This window comes from Epinephelus moara, chromosome 21 (genome assembly GCF_006386435.1).
Source record: "Epinephelus moara isolate mb chromosome 21, YSFRI_EMoa_1.0, whole genome shotgun sequence".
Lineage (NCBI taxonomy): Eukaryota > Metazoa > Chordata > Actinopteri > Perciformes > Serranidae > Epinephelus > Epinephelus moara.
Window position 1 is genome coordinate 27709434 of NC_065526.1, and position 18707 is coordinate 27728140.

The following is an 18707-nucleotide window of genomic DNA, read 5'->3' on the forward strand; positions in this document are numbered from 1 at the left end:
CATTAGAAAAAAGACTGAAATAATTATTTTGTGTGGGATTTTTAAGAAACTTGGCATAATAATTTTATAATAGAGGAGCCAAAAATACACAAATAGATTTGTATTAAAACAAAACCATATATACATTTTTTTAAAAATGAAAATAAGCTATATTATACTGTCGGTAATTTTGATAAAATACTAATTACGACATATTTATGTAATGAAATAAAAGGGCCTTTGCATCTCCTCATCCCTGAGCAGTGTGCAGATGCAGGGGTCTGGCAGTCAGCGGAGAGGAGGGAGATGACTGTTGTTGAAATGAGAAGCGTCTGAGGCTGGCAGGGTTGAGAGGGGCTGGGCTGATGACAGCATCCTCCGCCGCTCAGTGGCTCCACACCTGACTGACTCCATCAGATGCACAGATGATGGAGCTCTCTGCGCTGCTGCCGGGTTATCCTGTTGCCACCATTTCGCACGTCCACTGGCCGACACATGTTCTACCAATGCCGTGATAACTACACTTGAACTGTTTTGGTTTTGCAGGAGTTTCCGGTTTTTATTTTTACGCGTGATCCTTCAGTGGATGGTGTGTTCGCCTTTTTTACATATTGTGAATGCTGAGTGGTCGGATCGAGGTGGTCTTTGTTTTCCTGGAAAAGCGAGCAGGAGTGGACTGATGCTGCGTCGCTGGTAAACACCAGAAATGGGTGCCATCGAACCAAGGTTGCCAGTCGCGGTTCATTCTTGGACCAGATTTGCCTTCTTCTTATGATAAAACATCTGCCCTATCCAGGTGTTAAACATCTACAAGTTGCTACACTGAACAGGTAAGATTTATTTCATTCCTAGCTGTCTGACATTAATCCTCTAGCTTTGCATTTTGCTTTCAGTAGCCCATTGGCTGGCTAACAGACAGCCTTCAATAGAGGCTATTTCTGATCCATCCATCAGGCGTAGTGCGTCATCTTGATTGTCACCATCAGTCTCCTTGTGCGTGCACCCCCCAATTTTTCCAAATGGACGCACATCAGGGAAGGCTAAAAAGGACTAGGAGTCCATTTTACTGTGCTAATATCTCAGGGACACACCATGTCTCACTGTCCACACACACGTTTCAGCTTTTTAAGATTTAAATGGGACTTATGTAAGAAATCCCAACAGGCCTGTAGCATAAACTCACCACATAGCAGTAAGTGCACTTATACAACACATGCATGGACCACACACACACACACACACACAAATGCGCTTCATCAAACATGCTAAACAGTGAAAGTGGCTCTAATATGCGTACGCCACACTCTGCTCCTGGATTAAGCTACCTTTCAGAGGAAGAGATTTATTCTCCTTTCGTGTCTAGTACCCAAGATTTACAAAACTGCACACGATCAACCTCAAACACTGTGATTTCCCTCTTTTTTTTTTTTTTTGCTGCTGTTGTTGCTAATTTTGCATTTAAAAGGGGTGAAATAATGGAACAGGCAGAGACAGGGAGCCAGATATGTGAGGCAAGCTACACAGAAGCTATAGGCCTTGTTAATGTAGAAAAGGCAAAAGTATCTTAAGAGAAATTAAAGGGAAAGGAGAGCTTAATAGCTCCTGAAAGAGGTTGTTTTTCTTTTAAAAAAAAAATAAAAAATCACTTGTCTGCGAATTACTGTGACAGCACAACAGCTAATCAATTACAGGATCTCATTTGATCATTGTGCTCTTCTCCTATGTTCCAGGCTTCAGTCAAGCAAACAAATGGTCCAATCAATAGCCTTTGGACAGAGTCTGCCATAGGGAGGATATCAATAACACGCTAATACACCTGACACACACACACGCACACACGCACACAGGCCATGGCGTTGGAGAACTCAGTCTTCCCCACCCGCCCAGACTCTCTCTCACTCCCTGTGGAGGAGAAGGGGGAAGGGGAAGAAGTGGAGGTGGCCACCGAGGCCACCGCCTCCACCGGAGTCTTCAACCTATCTGAGGAGCTAGGCCATGTCGTCACCACAGAGACGGCGCCGCCGTGTCCGCCCCTTGCCAAGGTCGGCAGGTCGTTCCAGGCAAAGCTGGCAGAGCGGGAGGCCACAGCCAATCAGACCAGGAAGAAGACCCAGGGGACGGAGAAAGAGAGGGGACGATTTGGGTGGGGTGAGTGACCTTGTTTGTGACTGGCTGTCCTATAGAGTGCTGAAGTTTAAAAAATGTTCTGGCTGCTTTCTTTTCACTTCATTCAAGTCTGGAGAAAACTGAATGAAGTTTGCAAGTATGGTATATATTCAACTCCTCCAAAGATTGGGAACTATTGACTGGCTCTGGAGTCTGAATCAATGTTTTCTCTTTCCCCACTCCACACACACACACACACACACACACACACACACACTGCATATTCACTAAACTTGTGCAGCTCCTCTTCCTTCACAACTCTGTTGCAATAGTTGTGAATCTCCTCTAATTTGAACCATGCTGCAGTGGTTCATGCCTCAGCGGTTTTGACAGTCTTGCATCTTTTTTTATTAGGCCTCTCCACTAGCTCTTTGTTTGCTCCAGTTTCTCTCTCCTCTTCGCTGTATATATTTGTGAAAGGAGAAATCAACTCTAAAAAGTATGAACACTGTTAATTAAAGAAGTGGATGTTCACAGTTTTTGTGTGAGGACACTGGCTAAAAGCACAAAATAAGAGACATTTTACAACTAAGCTTTTGAAGCTTTCAGAATCAAAAGCATTTTCCTTTTTCCAAGAGCCGTTAATTTGTGCCAAAATATCAACATACAGCAAGAAGTGCATCATAAGAAAAGTTGTCGTTGTTGTCACTGAAGCAAAAAAATGAATAGTTTGGTATCCAGTTGTGGCTGGAGCGCACCCTCAGTAAAAAGCCTCTCTACAAAGAAACAACAATCCGAGTTCCCGTTAGGGTTGTACAGTAACTAAAGTCCAATGTTGTAGCTTTTTCTTCTCCGAGTGTTTGATGATGTTGTCCTGTCGCACTTCATCTCCTCTCTTTTCCTCACCTGTCTGTTTTCATTTCTGTTATCCCTTCTTCACCAGCCTGACTTTCTCTGAGCCACACTGCATCTCTCTAAGTAGTTCTGTCCCCTGGCACCTTCCTCTGTTTATCCTCCGATATCTCTCCGTGCCTTCATTCAACTCGCATCCTCTGACTGCTGTCACAGTCGTATCTTCAAACAGCAAAACTTTTCAGAAATGTAGAAAGGCAGCCTTGTGTAGGTTTTTGAAGTATTCTAAAGGGTTTTGTAAGGGGTTTCTTTGAACATAAGGTTATGAAACTGCGAGGACTCGTCTTCTACCTTTTTTCAAGCATAGAAAAGCACCAGATCTCAGGCTGCATGTTTTCTTCAAGAGCAAGATTTCCCATTTTTCAGTTTTGCATCTTTCTAACTTCTCTAACTGAGCTGTGTTGCCTCTCCTCTCTCTTCACTAGCCCGGACACGGCGTAAGAGACAGCGCTACGTGGAGAAGAACGGTCGCTGCAATGTGCAGCACGGCAACATGCGGGAGACTTACCGCTACCTGACTGACATCTTCACCACGCTGGTGGACCTCAACTGGCGCTGCTCCCTCTTCGTCTTCGTCATGGCCTACGCCGTCACGTGGCTCTTCTTCGGGGCCATCTGGTACCTCATAGCCTACTGTAGGTAAGACTGTTGAGCAAAGAAGGTGGGAGAAGATTATTTATGTAGATCTATTCAGTCCTGAGCCACAGAGGGGTCTTGTTTCTTATCTGCATGCTTCGCTTTGACTATGCAGTTCTGTCTGCCACTGGGTATGATCTCCTGGGACAATGAAGGAAGTGTTTCAATCATTGTGCAACCAAAACAGGAAGAGGATAGCACTTTTACTTTCACCAGTAGCTTTTGGTAGTTACCAAAGAGTATCATTGTAAGTTCTTTTAGTTACTATCCCAGTAGCGGAAATGGCGAACTGTGGAACAATGAAAGTAAATGTGAGAAACAAAATTCTGTGTGCCCTGTGTTGTTGTTAGTATCAAGCTCTGAGGAAAGTGATCCAGTGTCTTTGCAACAGTGACGCCAACAATAAACCACTTGGAAATGCTTAGGTGGAGGGAAAGTTGTCTGTTTCTCCTTTAAAGGAACAGTTTGACATTTTGGGGAATGTACTTTTTTCCCTTTCTTGCCTAGAGTTAGCTAGGAAGATTGATAACACTCTTGTGTCTGTATGGTAAATATGAAGCTACAGCCAGAAGATGGTCAGCTTTATTCAACCCCTACAAAATATAGATATAACATACTAGTTAGTAAGCTTTTATTACTGTGTTTTTGTTCCCCTTAAGACAGAGCCAGGCTAGCTGTTTCCCTGTTCACAGTCTTTGTGCTAAGCTAAGCTAACTGCCTCCTGGCTGTAGTACCATCCTTAACGGACAGATATAAGAGTGGTATATCAACCTTCCCATCACCTCTTGACAAGAAAGCAAATACTTAAATTTCTAAAAATGTCCTTTACTAAATCATCACAAGGCAACACCACCTTTTTAATTACTTACAGATAGAGGATGATGCTGTGAGAGAGTGACCAATATTGCCAGACATTTCTGCAACGGAAGCTAAAAAAGCCCCACTTTTCAGCCAAAAAAGCCGATGACAAAGCAGTATTAATATGACAGTGTATTTCATCATGATGTGTTACCTCCTCACTAGATGTGTCTGCTGGATCCCCCGTTCTAATTAGCTAACGTATTCGTCTCGTAAAATCGTGACCTCTTTATATCAATTACAGGCCACCTTAAGCTGTGCCAGAGAGCTGCCGGTGTTATTGCAATTCCTTGGTCACCAACACAGGTCAATAAAAGTCATATATTATATAAATTACTTAACACCACTTTCATTAATTAGCTCTCCCTCTCTTGCCGGCGCTGTATTAATCAAGGACATTAGCCTGTGTAGCGAGTAGTTTGAGAGAAAATCTGCAGACTCCTGGTGGCACAGGACTGATAAACCAGCATAGTGAAGATGTCATGATATATGATGGAGGGAGTGGGTTTTTGCAGCATCGAGAAAAAGCGACAGGATGAATGTTGGGTTAATCGTTACAGCTAATATGAGGATTGCATCTTATTCATTCTAAGTAGTAGCTGAAAGGGAAAAGGGAGAGACGAGTCGTCATACATACATTTCTGCACCTTTGTTCTAAGAATATAAATCTTCTCGCTCTGTCTATTTTTCCCTCTTGACACCCACTTTTTCACCCTCCCCCCCTTCCCTTTCTCACACATCCTCCTCCTTTCTTTCCTCCCCAAGGGGTGATCTGGACCATCTGGAGGATGAGACGTGGACGCCGTGCGTCAACAATGTCAATGGCTTCATCTCGGCCTTCCTCTTCTCCATCGAGACAGAGACCACCATTGGCTACGGCCACCGCGTCATCACTGACCAGTGTCCAGTGGGCACCATGCTGCTGCTGCTGCAGGCTATACTGGGCTCGATGGTCAACGCCTTTATGGTGAGCACCTGGGCTGGTACATGTCCGAGAAACGGGAAAATGAAATCATATTCAGATATTGGTAGTTTGTCTTTAGACACAGTATTTTGATTTAAAGACTGTTAGATTTGCCATAAATGCTTCAGTATTTCCTAATGAAACCTAAATTGCAGGTCATAACCATTTAGAAATATTCCTTACCATACTGACAAAACTTATCTAATACTTACTATATGTTAATAATCTAACACATAGTAACCATCAAACATGCAAGAGCACATCAGGAGGTGAGGTTAGCTTCTAAAACTGGTTTTCAGACCTTTCTGAAAGTCACCTGAACAAGATCAAAAAAAAGAAAAGTACATGTAAATACTGTCTGACCTGTGTCTGTTTGATTAGAAGGAGACCTCCTGTCAGTTCAGCAAAAATACAAATTTCCTTTTCTTGAGCTTAAAGAGAAGAGTGTATGCATCAATACTACGCAGACAAAATGACACTAATTTGGTCCAGATGGAACGCTTCCTGAAAAAGAATATTTACTTTAAGAGTGCTGATGGGGCTCGATTTTTCCCACAAAGTAAGCACTCTTTTGATGAGGATGAATCCACGTACAACATCCGAGCAGATTCATGTTTATGCATGTTTGCGAGCTGGAAACATGCCACATTAGCAACTGGGCTGTTTTATCATGCATATTAAAAAAATGACTGAGTTTGAGGTTCAAGTGTCACTACTGTGTTTTAACATTGAAAGCACTCGTAACAAATGTTTACCTATGTACAGTCTGCATTGGTGTTAATTATGAAAACCATACATGTCAATCATTTTTCAATAACCCTTTTCTTTTCCAGTCATTGCAAATATTTGAGCCTTTTGCACCTGCCCTGTCTGTATTTGAGTTTTCACCTCTACTGTACCGTCCCCTCCCTCCTCTCCGTGCAGGTCGGCTGTATGTTTGTGAAGATCTCACAGCCCAACAAACGGGCGGAGACACTGGTGTTCTCTAAACACGCCGTCATCTCCCTGAGAGACGACAAGCTCTGTCTGATGTTCAGGGTGGGCGACCTTCGGAGCTCCCATATAGTAGGGGCCAACATGAGGGCCAAGCTCATCAAGTCCAAACAGACTCAGGAGGGTGAGACTACGAGATAAGACGATTAATGATAGTATTGGTACATTTATTATTACAAATACAACCACAATAACTACTTCTAATTGTTCAATTACTACTGTTTCCACTATGGCAACTATAGTATCTCTCTCGACTCTTTACTTTAAATTAGTTAATTTGTTGAATAGACTTTAACTTTTTTAAGTACACCATAAAATCAATAATTATTCCCCTCTCACTTAAGCAGAATTTATATTCAACTGCTTCTAGGATCAGCATCTGGAGGAGCTTGACTTCTCCTTACCTCCCATTTTATCCTCTCCTTCAGGTGAGTTCATCCCCCTGGACCAGACAGACATCAGCGTGGGCTTCGAGACGGGCGACGATCGTCTCTTCCTGGTCTCCCCACTGGTGATCTCCCACGAGATCGACTCACATTCACCCTTCTGGGACATGTCGCAGTCCCAGCTGGAGAAGGAGGACTTTGAGATCGTGGTCATCCTGGAGGGGATGGTGGAGGCAACCGGTAAGGAATGGGTTAAACGTTGTCGTAAAGTAACGAGAATGCAAACACTAAAATCATCCATCTGTCCCTGGTATATTGCTTTCCCTAACTTTTACAGGCACTTAAGTGAACTTGCAAGTCTGGCAGTTTTGTGCACAAGACTTAGACGATAATAAACATAAAAATGACCGAGCAGGATGTGATGATAAGTTCATATGTTCGCATATGAAATGAAATTAGGTGATAGAAATATGTGCTGTTAAAAATCACCGTGAAATAGTGACAAAAATTAATGTAGCTTTTTCATTTTAAAAAGGTACAAGCCTTATAAATAATACCATTAATAATATTTAATTACTCAGGGGTTTTATATGATTTGTTGTAGATTTGAAATGATATTACAAAAAATATAACAACTTAACATTATTGCTTTGTGTGGGAAATAATACCTTGCAATTTAATTTGACTGTAAAGTTCCAGAGTCCTCTGTGTTGTAAGTGCATGTTTGGCTGCAACAACACATACTGAGCATTAGGAAATTAATCTTGTAGATGCATACAACTGTCTGATATTACAGTAATACCATCACTGTTTTACAGAAAGCAAAGCCTGCCCAAAACTGTCCATTAGAAAATGAAATTCCCTTTTCCAGGATGTCCGAGTTTAGATTTGCAATTTATTGTTTGAGAGCTCTCCGTCTCTTCTCGGTCTTTCGGGAGGCTTTAAAAGCATGATGTTGTGATTACAGGGGGAATATGCACACATATATATTTAGATATGAGAACAGAAGTGAAAGCATTATACAACAGGGAACAAAACTGGATAGAGTGTTTTTATACTGTATGTTCTCATAACTTAACTTTTGACTAAAGGCACAGTCTTTGAATCTCTATATTGGGAGAAGATTAAAAGGTGTTACAATATGCACCAAGGTGTCATAGCAGTCAGAGAAACAGTCCACATCACATCCGTCCCTACACCAGCTAATGTGTTTCAGTGAACACTCACCTGCCCTTGAGCAAGGCACTGACCCCTTATGGACTAACTCACTATTACTCACACTGGATTCAAACACATTTTTTAGGCTCAAAACACCCCCCAGTCTCAGGAGGTTTTTTTTAGCAAAACCTTAAGAAGTATGTGTTCACGGTATACTGAGTGTGAAAATCATTCACAGCAGCTGAGCTACACCTTATCTCTGCTCATAGATCCCCTGAGAGATTACATATTTAGAAGCACAGCTTAACACCTATGTTATATTTATGGTTGTATTTCATGTTGTTGTCCTTCAGTCTGAAAACTACAAAATCCAAACGGGTATAAGCAGAATCTGGCAGAAACAAATACCCAGTTACCTGTCCCCTGAAAGGATTTGGATGGGCTGTGTTTATCTTTTTCTTTATCCCCCTCTCATATCGTCTTATGTCAGATTCATTCTGAGAGGATGATATACTAAACTGTGCCCCGCTGTTTGGCAGGAATTCAGTGTATCAGAGTTATTCATGATGCGTCTTCCATGAGGTAAAGGTGGCCTCTCTGCCTACTCCAAATATTGATTCCCTTAGTCAGATCGCTGTTGAGTTACAAAGAAGTAGCTGACAGTCATAACTCGGCTGCAGAGGATAGTCATTTAAAGACAGCTTGCTGATTTAACTGTGTGCGACTGTATGTAAACTAATTGTTTTAGGTGTGTTGCTTTGACTTTCGGCTCAGATTTTCGCCCAGTTATGTGTGACAGCAAATATTGTGAGGCACAATGAATGTATGCACTCATCAGTATGCTTGTGTTTGTGTGTGCAGGGATGACGTGCCAGGCGAGGAGCTCCTATCTCGCGGAGGAGGTGATGTGGGGTCACAGGTTTAGCCCAATGATGTCGCTGGCAGAGGGTTTCTTTGACGTCGACTATGGAGCCTTTCATCACACGTTTGAGGTAACGTCGTCAAAGCACAGGTTGATGTCGGGGTGTGTGATTTGGTAGGGTTAAAAGTAAAAAAAGTTCTACCCAAAACACTCCCTAAACTCTTCAGATTGCTGAATTTTATAATTTCTGTCTATAGGAGGACAGACAGTGTTGTCACAATGGAGTATGGTAGCAGAAAATGCTTCAACAATTTAAAATATAATCATAAACGTCAAACTTTTTACCATTTTGTGACTGCTGTTTAACAAATTCTCAAAAGAGGCAAAACATACCAGTTCTCTCACCAACTACAAGCTACACTACAAGTGTCTGAGTGAGAAAACCTGGAACAACTCTTGCTGTTATCCCTATTCTTGTCTCCACCTACATGTATAACCAGCAGTTGAATTCTCACTCTTGTTCTCTTGGGGTTGTTGAAAGGCATGCTGGGAAATGCAGGAACTCTAACTGAAGTATTTATTTCATGTTTATTTTGGTAGGGACGTACATAGCACGGGCCAATGCCACACACCAAAGATTTTATAACATATGCCTGTCCCTAGATGAGGTTTTATACGAATGCAAAAAAACTCAGCTGGAAAACACACACAACATGGAGCACAAACAGTGACAACATGTTAAAGTCTATAAGAAGCACCTGATTTCACATGACTACATGTTTGATCTCTCTATAAAACTGCTTCAGCGTGAGTTTAAAACAATCCTATTCATGCTCCATTTAGCCTTTGGCTTATGAGCTCCACATGTTGATCCCCAAAGTAGGTTTTATAAATAGACTTGGCTTGTGGAGGAGAAAAGGGTAAATTGATAAAGTAAATTAGGACAGTAAAAGGAATAGTTTGACATTTTTGAAAATACATTTTCCAAATACATTTCTCCCCCAAATATTCTTCTGTTTTCAATTTGATTTCCAGTCCAGAAAGACACAAGAGACCCTTCATCATTATTGAACTGCAACTGCAATATTTAGGGAAGGCGTTTTTCTTTGGGCTCTTTGCAGTCCACTCAGTGTTTTCATTGAATAGGTTTAAACTGTAATTTGATGACACTCTCATATTTGTCTGTTATATATGAGGCTACCACCAGCAGCTGCTTAGCTTAGCTTTGCATAAAGACTGGAAACAGGGGCAAACAGCTAGCCTGGCTCTGTCCAAAGGTAAGAAAGTCTACCACTAGAATCTTCCTGGTGTCTACGCTGGTTGTGCTGCCACCTCTCTGTGATGACAAGACTCCAGGAGTTTACACTTTGATTTTTGTGTGGGTTAAACATACAACAACATAGGTTGAAGAGATAGGTTTTTGTTACCTTCAAGGCCCAGACAAACCAAATCGACTGGATTCAAGGCCCAACAATAACAATCACGAACCATTTCTGCAAAAAAGAGCTCAATGGCTGAACAACACAATTTCACCTATTACAACAAGTTTGTTACGATCTTGCCCTCTTGACTTAAACCTACTGTTTACTTTCCTCACTTCCGTTTCTCTTCTTGAGCACTGAGGTGAACTAAATAAATTGGCTGAAAAATAGCCAACTAGTGCCGACAGTGCAGGACACACCACAAAAACTAGGGTGACAGATGCTCACAGATGACCGACCATCGGCTTGGTATGTCAGGGCCCTTACACAGAGGCAGGTTAGCCATTTCCAGTCTTCAAGCTATGCTAAGCTAACCGACTGCTGGCTGTAGCTTCATATTCACTGTACAGACATGACAATGGTGTCAGTCTTCTCAGCTAACTCTTTGCCTGAATGCAAATCATTTCCCAAAATGTAGAACTATTTCTTTAACTTCTTGCTACCTTGGCAATAGCAATATCTTCATCATGTGGACACCTGAATTGAGACATCAGTGATTTCACCAACTCTCATGTTCCCCTCTCCCAAGGTGGACACGCCCTCCTGCTCAGCACGAGAGCTCTCACTGGCTGCAGCCAGACTCGACGCTCACCTCTATTGGTCCATCTCCAGCAGGCTGGATGAAGAGCCCACCCTGACCAATCAGACGGCCAAGCAGCCGGACAGCGGCTCGGCCAACAGCAAAGGAGGGGAGCCAACCTTCATCGTGGGAGAGATGACGGACATCCAGGAGCAAACAGGACTGGGCGAGCTGAACGGCAGCGTCGCCACCGACCAATCCGAATCAGAGGCCTAGAACAGAGAATGTTTACAAAGACCTTAAGTATATCACCACGTCACCACAATTAGTGTTTGCATATCTTTTCTTTCACGGCAAATGAGTAGTTTCATTAGGGCCAGTTCTACAGTATATGCCATATCTTATGTTGCCATATGGAAGAGTTTATTTCTTGATATTTTTTTGTCTTTTATTTCTATGTTGATCTTTGTTAAAAGTGTACTGTATGTGTGCTATCTTTTTTGTTTTTTTTATCTGTTGTGTTAGCTCCAATCACCCTTGCCTATATCTACATTTAAATGACAATACTATGCTTTAGGTGGGGTCAACAATAGTATATCCTGTGGACCAAAGCAGAATGTTGCAAAGAGATGACAAGTTGGTTGTTTGTGCAGAGTCACGTGTGTGGATTGTTCACATTTAAAATAGGTACAGTGCATAGACGCTTTATTTTCACCTGCGCATGAATATCACTAGATGATATTGAGGTATAGACTGAAATTGTAGTAACCTCAAATTTCTTTAGAAATGCAAAGAAGAAGAAGAAGGTTTATTGTTCATCAATCAGGTGTTAACAGGGTGGGAAAGTAACACCAGCCCACAGCCGCTGGTATATTTGTATACTCTGCTACAAACGTCATTTGGCAACAAACCATCATGTGGTGCTAAGAAATGTTTGAAATATCTATTTGGCTGCCAGAAGATTCTAAAAGTGGCCAGTGAACCACAGAACGTGGACAACAAAGCTGGTTTCCTGCCCTGGGTGATTTCTTATCTTCTGTAGGCACAGAGTATTCTGTTTGTTTAAGAGTAACTTAAAAATAGAAGAAAGAAAATTTTGGCTTTGTATGTTTCTGCAAACCATGGACACATTACATTTTTACGTTCCATTGTTAGCACATGGTATATGAGCTGACTTTGTCATCTGGAGGTAGTGGGGATGGTGGAGGGGGTGTCACCTAGGACGAGATGCTTGCCAAGATGCAGACCACTGTTCAAGACCACAAACAGCAAAACTGGTTGTTTTTAGTCATTGCTGCATTTCCAGCAGCACCCACCAAACATGGGTGTGTTCCAGCTTGGATAGTGCCACCTAACCACACCACTGAAACTTAAAGAAACGTCAAGTTTTGACACACATGACGTCTGCTACATAATAATATACAAATGTAATGTATCCCTGATTTGCAGAAACGTACAATACCAACACTTATTCTGGCGATTGTGTTGCTTAACATCAGGCTGAAAAGCAGTGTTTTGCTGCCCTTTCTGGTTAAAAGTTTCAAGACTATTTAACCTCTGACCACGCCCAACAGTGATGTCACTCAGTCCTGTAGTACACCTGTACATCGCTGCTGTAAGGTAAGAAGTTAAACTGCTGGAGGTCAGCAAAAACAAGACTTAAGGTACTCTTTAATAACACCGGTTTGACTTTGCTGACATTCCTATCTGCACTTTCACATTATGGTGACTAGGGGATCTATCTAAAACCTTTAACATAGAGACAGGTTATCACTCGAGTGTGTCTGTGGCTTCGTTTCACATACGATGTGTGTAGCACATGGATTATCTTTTGTTCCCAGCCAAGTAGAAATTAAAAAGCACAACAGTGTCCTGCTCAGTTAAGCCCAAACTCCTGCTTCTGCTGCTGTGTATATATGTGGCCATTTTTACTTGATGTTTTTAATATGTAATATAACACATCAATTAGAATTAATAAACTGCAGTATATTCCAGAACAGCTGTCTCAGATTGTGTGATATTCTGTGATGGGGCCACGTACATAAAGCACACTATATGTACATACAGCGCATACTGAAGCACTGAAACTGCTGAGTTGAGCGACATTACATGTTCGAGATCTGATGTGATAAATGTGTCAGGATAAGGAGAATAGGCTTCCTACTAAATCATATCACTGAACATGGTTTAGAATGTAAATGTAACATACAGCAAAACACATTTGTCTTCACTTAGAATACTACAATGTGAAATGTTGAAATGAAACCAGGTACATCTAATTAAGTACTGTGTTTCTGTTAAATGCTTCTACCTCATTAGAATTCAGAGGGAAGCACTGTCATTTTTATTTCACTATATTTATTTGAAAGCAATAGTTAGTTTGCAGAATTGCATCATAAAAGTGGGGCTTACAGGGAACCAATCTAAATGCCGATGATGTGATTATTCTATAGCCATTACATTGTGCAATCAACATTTACATGTACTTCATAATGATAAACTCAAGCAAAAAAGCAGCAATAACACAATAGAAAAATACTTTGTTATGCGCATAAGTCCTGCATTCAAACTACCGAGGTTTTGGCAACAAAACGTACCTGAAGTATCAAACGTAGAAGTAGTATTTTCTCTTGAATGACCCCTGTCAGTGTTATAATATTATATTACAGGGTATTGATGCATTTATATATAAGCACGATCCTAATACTGTAGTTTGTGGAGCTAATTTTAACTACTTAACACTGTGTACAGCTTTTAGATACAGCTGGGTAGTTCATTCTAAAATAGGGGTGTGAAACACACAGCCCGCAGGCCAGAACCAGCCCGCCCAAGGGTCCATTCTGGCCCACAAGATGACTAGACTATGAGGTGCCAGGTTTCAGGAGCAAATTAAACAATGTGTTGCCTAATTCATGTAAAATTCTGCTTCAGAGGCTTTTCCACCCTGACCAGACTACGGCTCTCTGATGTAACAATGAATACTTATTGCGACCATGTTTAAAGATACTGAACATTGTGCAAAATATTGTCAATGGGCAGCTTCAGTTCGAAAAAATTTGTATCAGGAAATGTGTGGATAGATGCACATGTAATGGCAGTGAAATGTAGACTGACTGAAAGTGGAAAAACAGAGACATACTGTTGAAATTGCACTTATTTTTCTTAGGATATCTCAGGCTGTTCATTTGTTTTGTATAAAGGATGAAGGATAATGGTAGGTTATTGTGCGATGATTTTATTTGTCCGGCCCATGTGAGATCAAATTGGACTGTATGCGACACACAAACCACAATAAGTTTGACACCCCTGTTCTAAAACAATGCTACATATTTTAAAAGCTGATTGCATGCTTTAAATGTTGTAAATGTAAAATCTGAATATGACAAGTAACTAGTAGCTGCCAGATAAATCCAAAGTACAGTATTTACCTCTGAAATGTAGTAAAGTGCGAGTATTAACTAAACTAAAATACATGTCCCCCAGGATTGTACTTAAGTATAGTACTTGAGTAAATGTACCTCATCCCTTTCCAACACCAGTGTCAGCTCCATTTATCTAGGAAAAAAGTGATTTATCTCTGATGTATCTGATGAGTGTGATTAAAAAGTGTCATCATTTGCTCAGCTACAAGTTTAGTCTGACTTACTGCATTAAAAAACACACATTTGTGTCCTCATTTTGTATCAATGAATGAATGAATGAATAGATCAATGAATCAATCAATGATTACCTAGTAGGTTTCTATTTGACTAATGGCCCATGTTCAACATTTCACGTGTCCCACAGTACAGCGTGTCCTATTAAATTCCAGGCTGGATTCAGCACCAGGAGAAGTCAGCATATTGGGTTACTAGGCAGAAACGTGGCTTTCAAAAAAAAAAAAAAAAAAGAAAAGAAATGTCTTTCTCTGTCTTGGCTGCTAGATGGCGATAAAAATCCTACGCTACCTCCTCCAGCCAGTCACACAGCCCTATTGGTGTGTAATGAGATGGGGTCCCTGTCTCAGCTGTCTCCTAGGCAACCGGGGCTGGGGACAGGGAGAGGGCAGAGTGTGCGTGTGTTCATGTGAATGTATGTGTGTGTGTGTTAATGTGTGTTTGAAGTGGACCTTCACAACTGATAGGGGATCTTATGAGGATTGTCAGAGAGTTGATGTGACGTTATAGTTTGATATTTGTGTAAGAATAGATGATGATGATGATGATGATGCACAGCAGTGACCTTCAGGTGGAAAACAACGAATGCCCTTGACATTGAAAAATAAGTCACCAAGGATATCGACATATTTTGATGTTTTTGTACCTGTCACAACAAAACATGTATCTCATAGCTATACATGTGGAGTTTTAGTATCTAAATAAGTCCTTTTTTGGTCACTGGACAGGATGAGTGTTTTCTGGAGTCCATAACTCGACAGAGACAAACAGTTAGCTTCAATATATAACTAAATATATAACTTTTAGCTTTCACCTCACGTTGCATGAGATGTCATAACCGGAATCAGACATGCTTTGTTTGGGAGTGAAAGGCTAAGTGCAAGTTTAATAGTTTCCAGTGATTTTCAGCTCGCCCCAGAGTTGAACCCCATGTGCCATTTCCAAGTTCTAATTATGATTTTAATGAGAGGCTGTTTTGCATGATCCCCGCTGAGCTGAAATCAATGTTTCTCTTCATGGAAGGAAGTCATGACAGTCTTGTTTCAGTCTAGGCAGACAGTGAAAGCCGGAGTGGAAAGTTTGAAAAATAGAAGAAATAAAATATCATCGACAACACACTGACCACAAGTTCCTCCAAGACAAATAGAAAACTTTTACAAGCTTTTAAACTAGTTTTTGGAGCACAAAACTCTTTAAAGGTATACTATGCAGGAACTCTCATTACTGTTTGTAAACATGCTCGTCAGTGAAAGTGGAAGTAAAAGTTAAGCCGAGATTCACTCTCATTTGGCATTTCACCTCACTATATTTGCGTTTTTTCGGTGCTACGTTTCTTGGGTGCCTGCTGCTTACTGTGTAGCACCTGGTCTCTACCTTTTTATAAAGCTCCGCCCTCACCCGAGTGCTGCGTGGGTACACACCCATGAATGTCCCAAACACAAAAAATTAGAAGAAAATAGGACAATACAGGCAGACGGGAGATAAATACACTGCCATGCATTGAGAGTGTGTCACAAGGGTTGACTGAGACGGATTGCATCTGTATGAGTGTATACATTGTGTTTTTGTTTTTCTTTTTTTTAGGAAAATCCTGCAGAGTTTATCTTTAACACATAAATAAATGTTTTATGCAAATGCAAAATCTATGGTACTGACAATTTTATTGACAGCTTTAAAAATACTGGATCAATACCGGGTCATCATTGTGGAGTGATATTACAGTCATGGTGAACATGAGCAGCTCAGGCTTGAAACAATAATATGCTTTAAAGCTGTGGGTAATATATGGTTAAAGCTGCTCTAATCAATATTTATATTTCAACTACAAGTTTAATGTGAAAGGGATCACTCAGTAATGACCACACAGAGAATTATCATGTAAATCTGCAGTTCTCCTCAGCTCTACGGAGCGTTTTAGCATCATTGAGCTCACTGTTTGGTTTAAGGGCCTGCAGCTTTACTGTTTTGCTTCACTCTCAGCGTTATCATCAGTGCTGTCTACAGCAGCAGCAAGCAGCTTACATAAATCCACTATAAATTACCTGTCCAACACAAATTATCTGACCGATGAAGTTAGAAGCGACTGGCTTGTCAACATATAGGGGAGCAACGACACAGAGCAACATTAGCATTCATTTATATTTCTGGCCTCTCATTTTAGCTCTGTTTGGTCGTCTTCTGGCCCTGTGGCTGCTGGATGTGTAAATTAGGCCCCCAGGAAGTGCGCTGGACTTTGAAGCCAATTTGACATTGTGGCCAAACTGTGTAACTACAACTTCCAGGTCCATGATGTGATGCCATTGGCAGGGTTGGGTAGCCTGGAAATCCAGACCCAAATCTAGAAAGATTTAGGGTCTGGCTATGAGCAATGCAAATGGCCCAACTCGAGGGGCGGCACCAAGCATGCATTTGAAAATATCACTGCACGCAATTGGATAACACTACGACCAATCAGAACAATACACAGGGTGACATATCCAGAGCTTAGCTACCAGCGGAGCTAACTGGTAGATTAGACTCTTGCTGTATCCGGTCAGCAAAACAGCAAAAACGTCCTTCTTGTAAAGGAAAGATTCGAGCGCCGTCTTCTGTTCCTCTTTTAGAGAAAAAGCCAAGTCTAACTCATTCATTGTAGCGGCTAAGCCGTTTCAAACAACTGGTGTTCATCCGTAGCCATCTTGCAATGTTTACTGACTGATTCCAGATGTCATCGTCGCAGCGCTGTCGTCATCTGTTTAGCTCGCCTCTGGCCCGCCTATATCAGATACACCGATGTGATTGGTGCAGCTCGGCTCCAACGGCATGGGTAATGAGCGTCATTACTGATTGCCAGAGTGAGTCGCTGAGCAAATTCAAATTGTGCTCTCGCGAGAACTCTGGATTTCCAGGGTAAGGGTTGGGAGGGTTACTTTTAAAGCGTATTCCACTACAGATAACTGAATACATGCCCTAAAATAGAATTTGTAACATATTCCATTAGATTACTCAAATTAAAGAATGTAATATTAATACTTTGGATTACTTTTGGAATACTTCAGAATCATCATTTGTAGCTTCTTTGTCTGGGTTTTATATTTTCATGGCAATAGCACACAACAGTTTCTTGGCGGTGCATCTGCTCTGCCTTTGTTGTGTGGCAGGTGCATAGCTTTTTTTAAATGTGTTTATGGGAGGCATGCCTCATATGTCCTAACAGCAAGCGTCACTCTCTGTCCACACTGATCCATTAAATGTGCACTTTTGTTATGTCATGTAGACAAACCATGTGCCCATCAAATGTGTGCTCAGCTGGAGACGTAACCACTTAAAAGATGGCCTAGTACTTGCTATCACTCCACATTTATTTTATTTTTTAAACAGGAAACAAGTGTTATATTCTGATAGTTACTAGAAATGACAATATAGCCAGCAGCAAGAAGGTTGTTATTACCAGAAACTTCCTTGGGATCTCCCTCCAACCAGCCGTCATGTGACATTCAGTTAGGACATAGTGTTGGAACAAATAAAACAATCCTTTTAAGTAACTGTATTGAGAATAATTTAAACTGTAAGGGAATACAGTTACTTATATTTCATATCTTAAATACATGACTTAGTGACTTGTTTTCCATTACTCTCCAACGCTGGCAATTGGGCCCGAAAAGTACGTTTTCCCAAAGACTTACATTTTGAAAGAGACGTCTGTAACTCAGTGAGCAATCGTTTTTTAGCATCACAACCCTAATAACTTGATTCATTTTACTATTGTGGTTTCATCCATTTGGTCTGAAAACATTTCAAAAGTCTAAAAGAGTTGCATTAAAATTATTTTATCTGCATTCAAGTAAGCTGAGGACTAAACCTGAAATAGCTCGACCAGCAAAATATCTCTTGCACTTGCTGTATGGGCCCAATGATGCTGAGAAACTGTGTGATTTTACACCAGAGAAGTCAAACTTTTCTTGCCTTCATGCCTCAATCAGCAGCTTTCATAGGAATGAATGGGGCCCTGCCTCCAAGACTGTATCCAGCTCTCTTTATACATCCATGGTGTAAATGCTACCACATTCGCTATATGATACTAAGGTGATAACATGTCAATGTTGTGTTTACAGCTTGTGGCACTATCCCCAAGTGGATAAAAATGCAATTCCTGTTTGGAACCCTGTTAAGAATGTGAACCAAACAGCCCAATACAGAAACACAGAAATACGGAA

At 41.1% G+C, this 18707-nt stretch overlaps 1 protein-coding gene across 1 annotated transcript; it reads left to right on the forward strand.

Annotated features, from left to right (window-relative positions):
* Positions 1-260: 260 nt before the first annotated feature.
* kcnj9 (potassium inwardly rectifying channel subfamily J member 9) lies at positions 261-14596 on the forward strand. Its single transcript, XM_050074432.1, has 8 exons — positions 261-809; positions 1710-2127; positions 3423-3636; positions 5257-5458; positions 6380-6572; positions 6877-7074; positions 8854-8984; positions 10865-14596. The coding sequence occupies exons 2-8, from the start codon at positions 1830-1832 to the stop codon at positions 11129-11131; spliced, it is 1503 nt and encodes a 500-aa protein (XP_049930389.1). The 5' UTR covers positions 261-809; positions 1710-1829; the 3' UTR covers positions 11132-14596.
* The last annotated feature ends 4111 nt before the right edge of the window (positions 14597-18707 follow it).

Excerpts from the sequence above, each read along its gene's own strand:
- kcnj9 (XM_050074432.1), top strand. The coding sequence starts at position 1,830 with ATGGCGTTGGAGAACTCAGTCTTCCCCACCCGCCCAGACTCTCTCTCA. Across the intron at positions 5,459-6,379 it reads CGATGGTCAACGCCTTTATG|GTCGGCTGTATGTTTGTGAA; the intron begins GTGAGCACCTGG and ends CTCTCCGTGCAG. Across the intron at positions 8,985-10,864 it reads CCTTTCATCACACGTTTGAG|GTGGACACGCCCTCCTGCTC; the intron begins GTAACGTCGTCA and ends CCCTCTCCCAAG.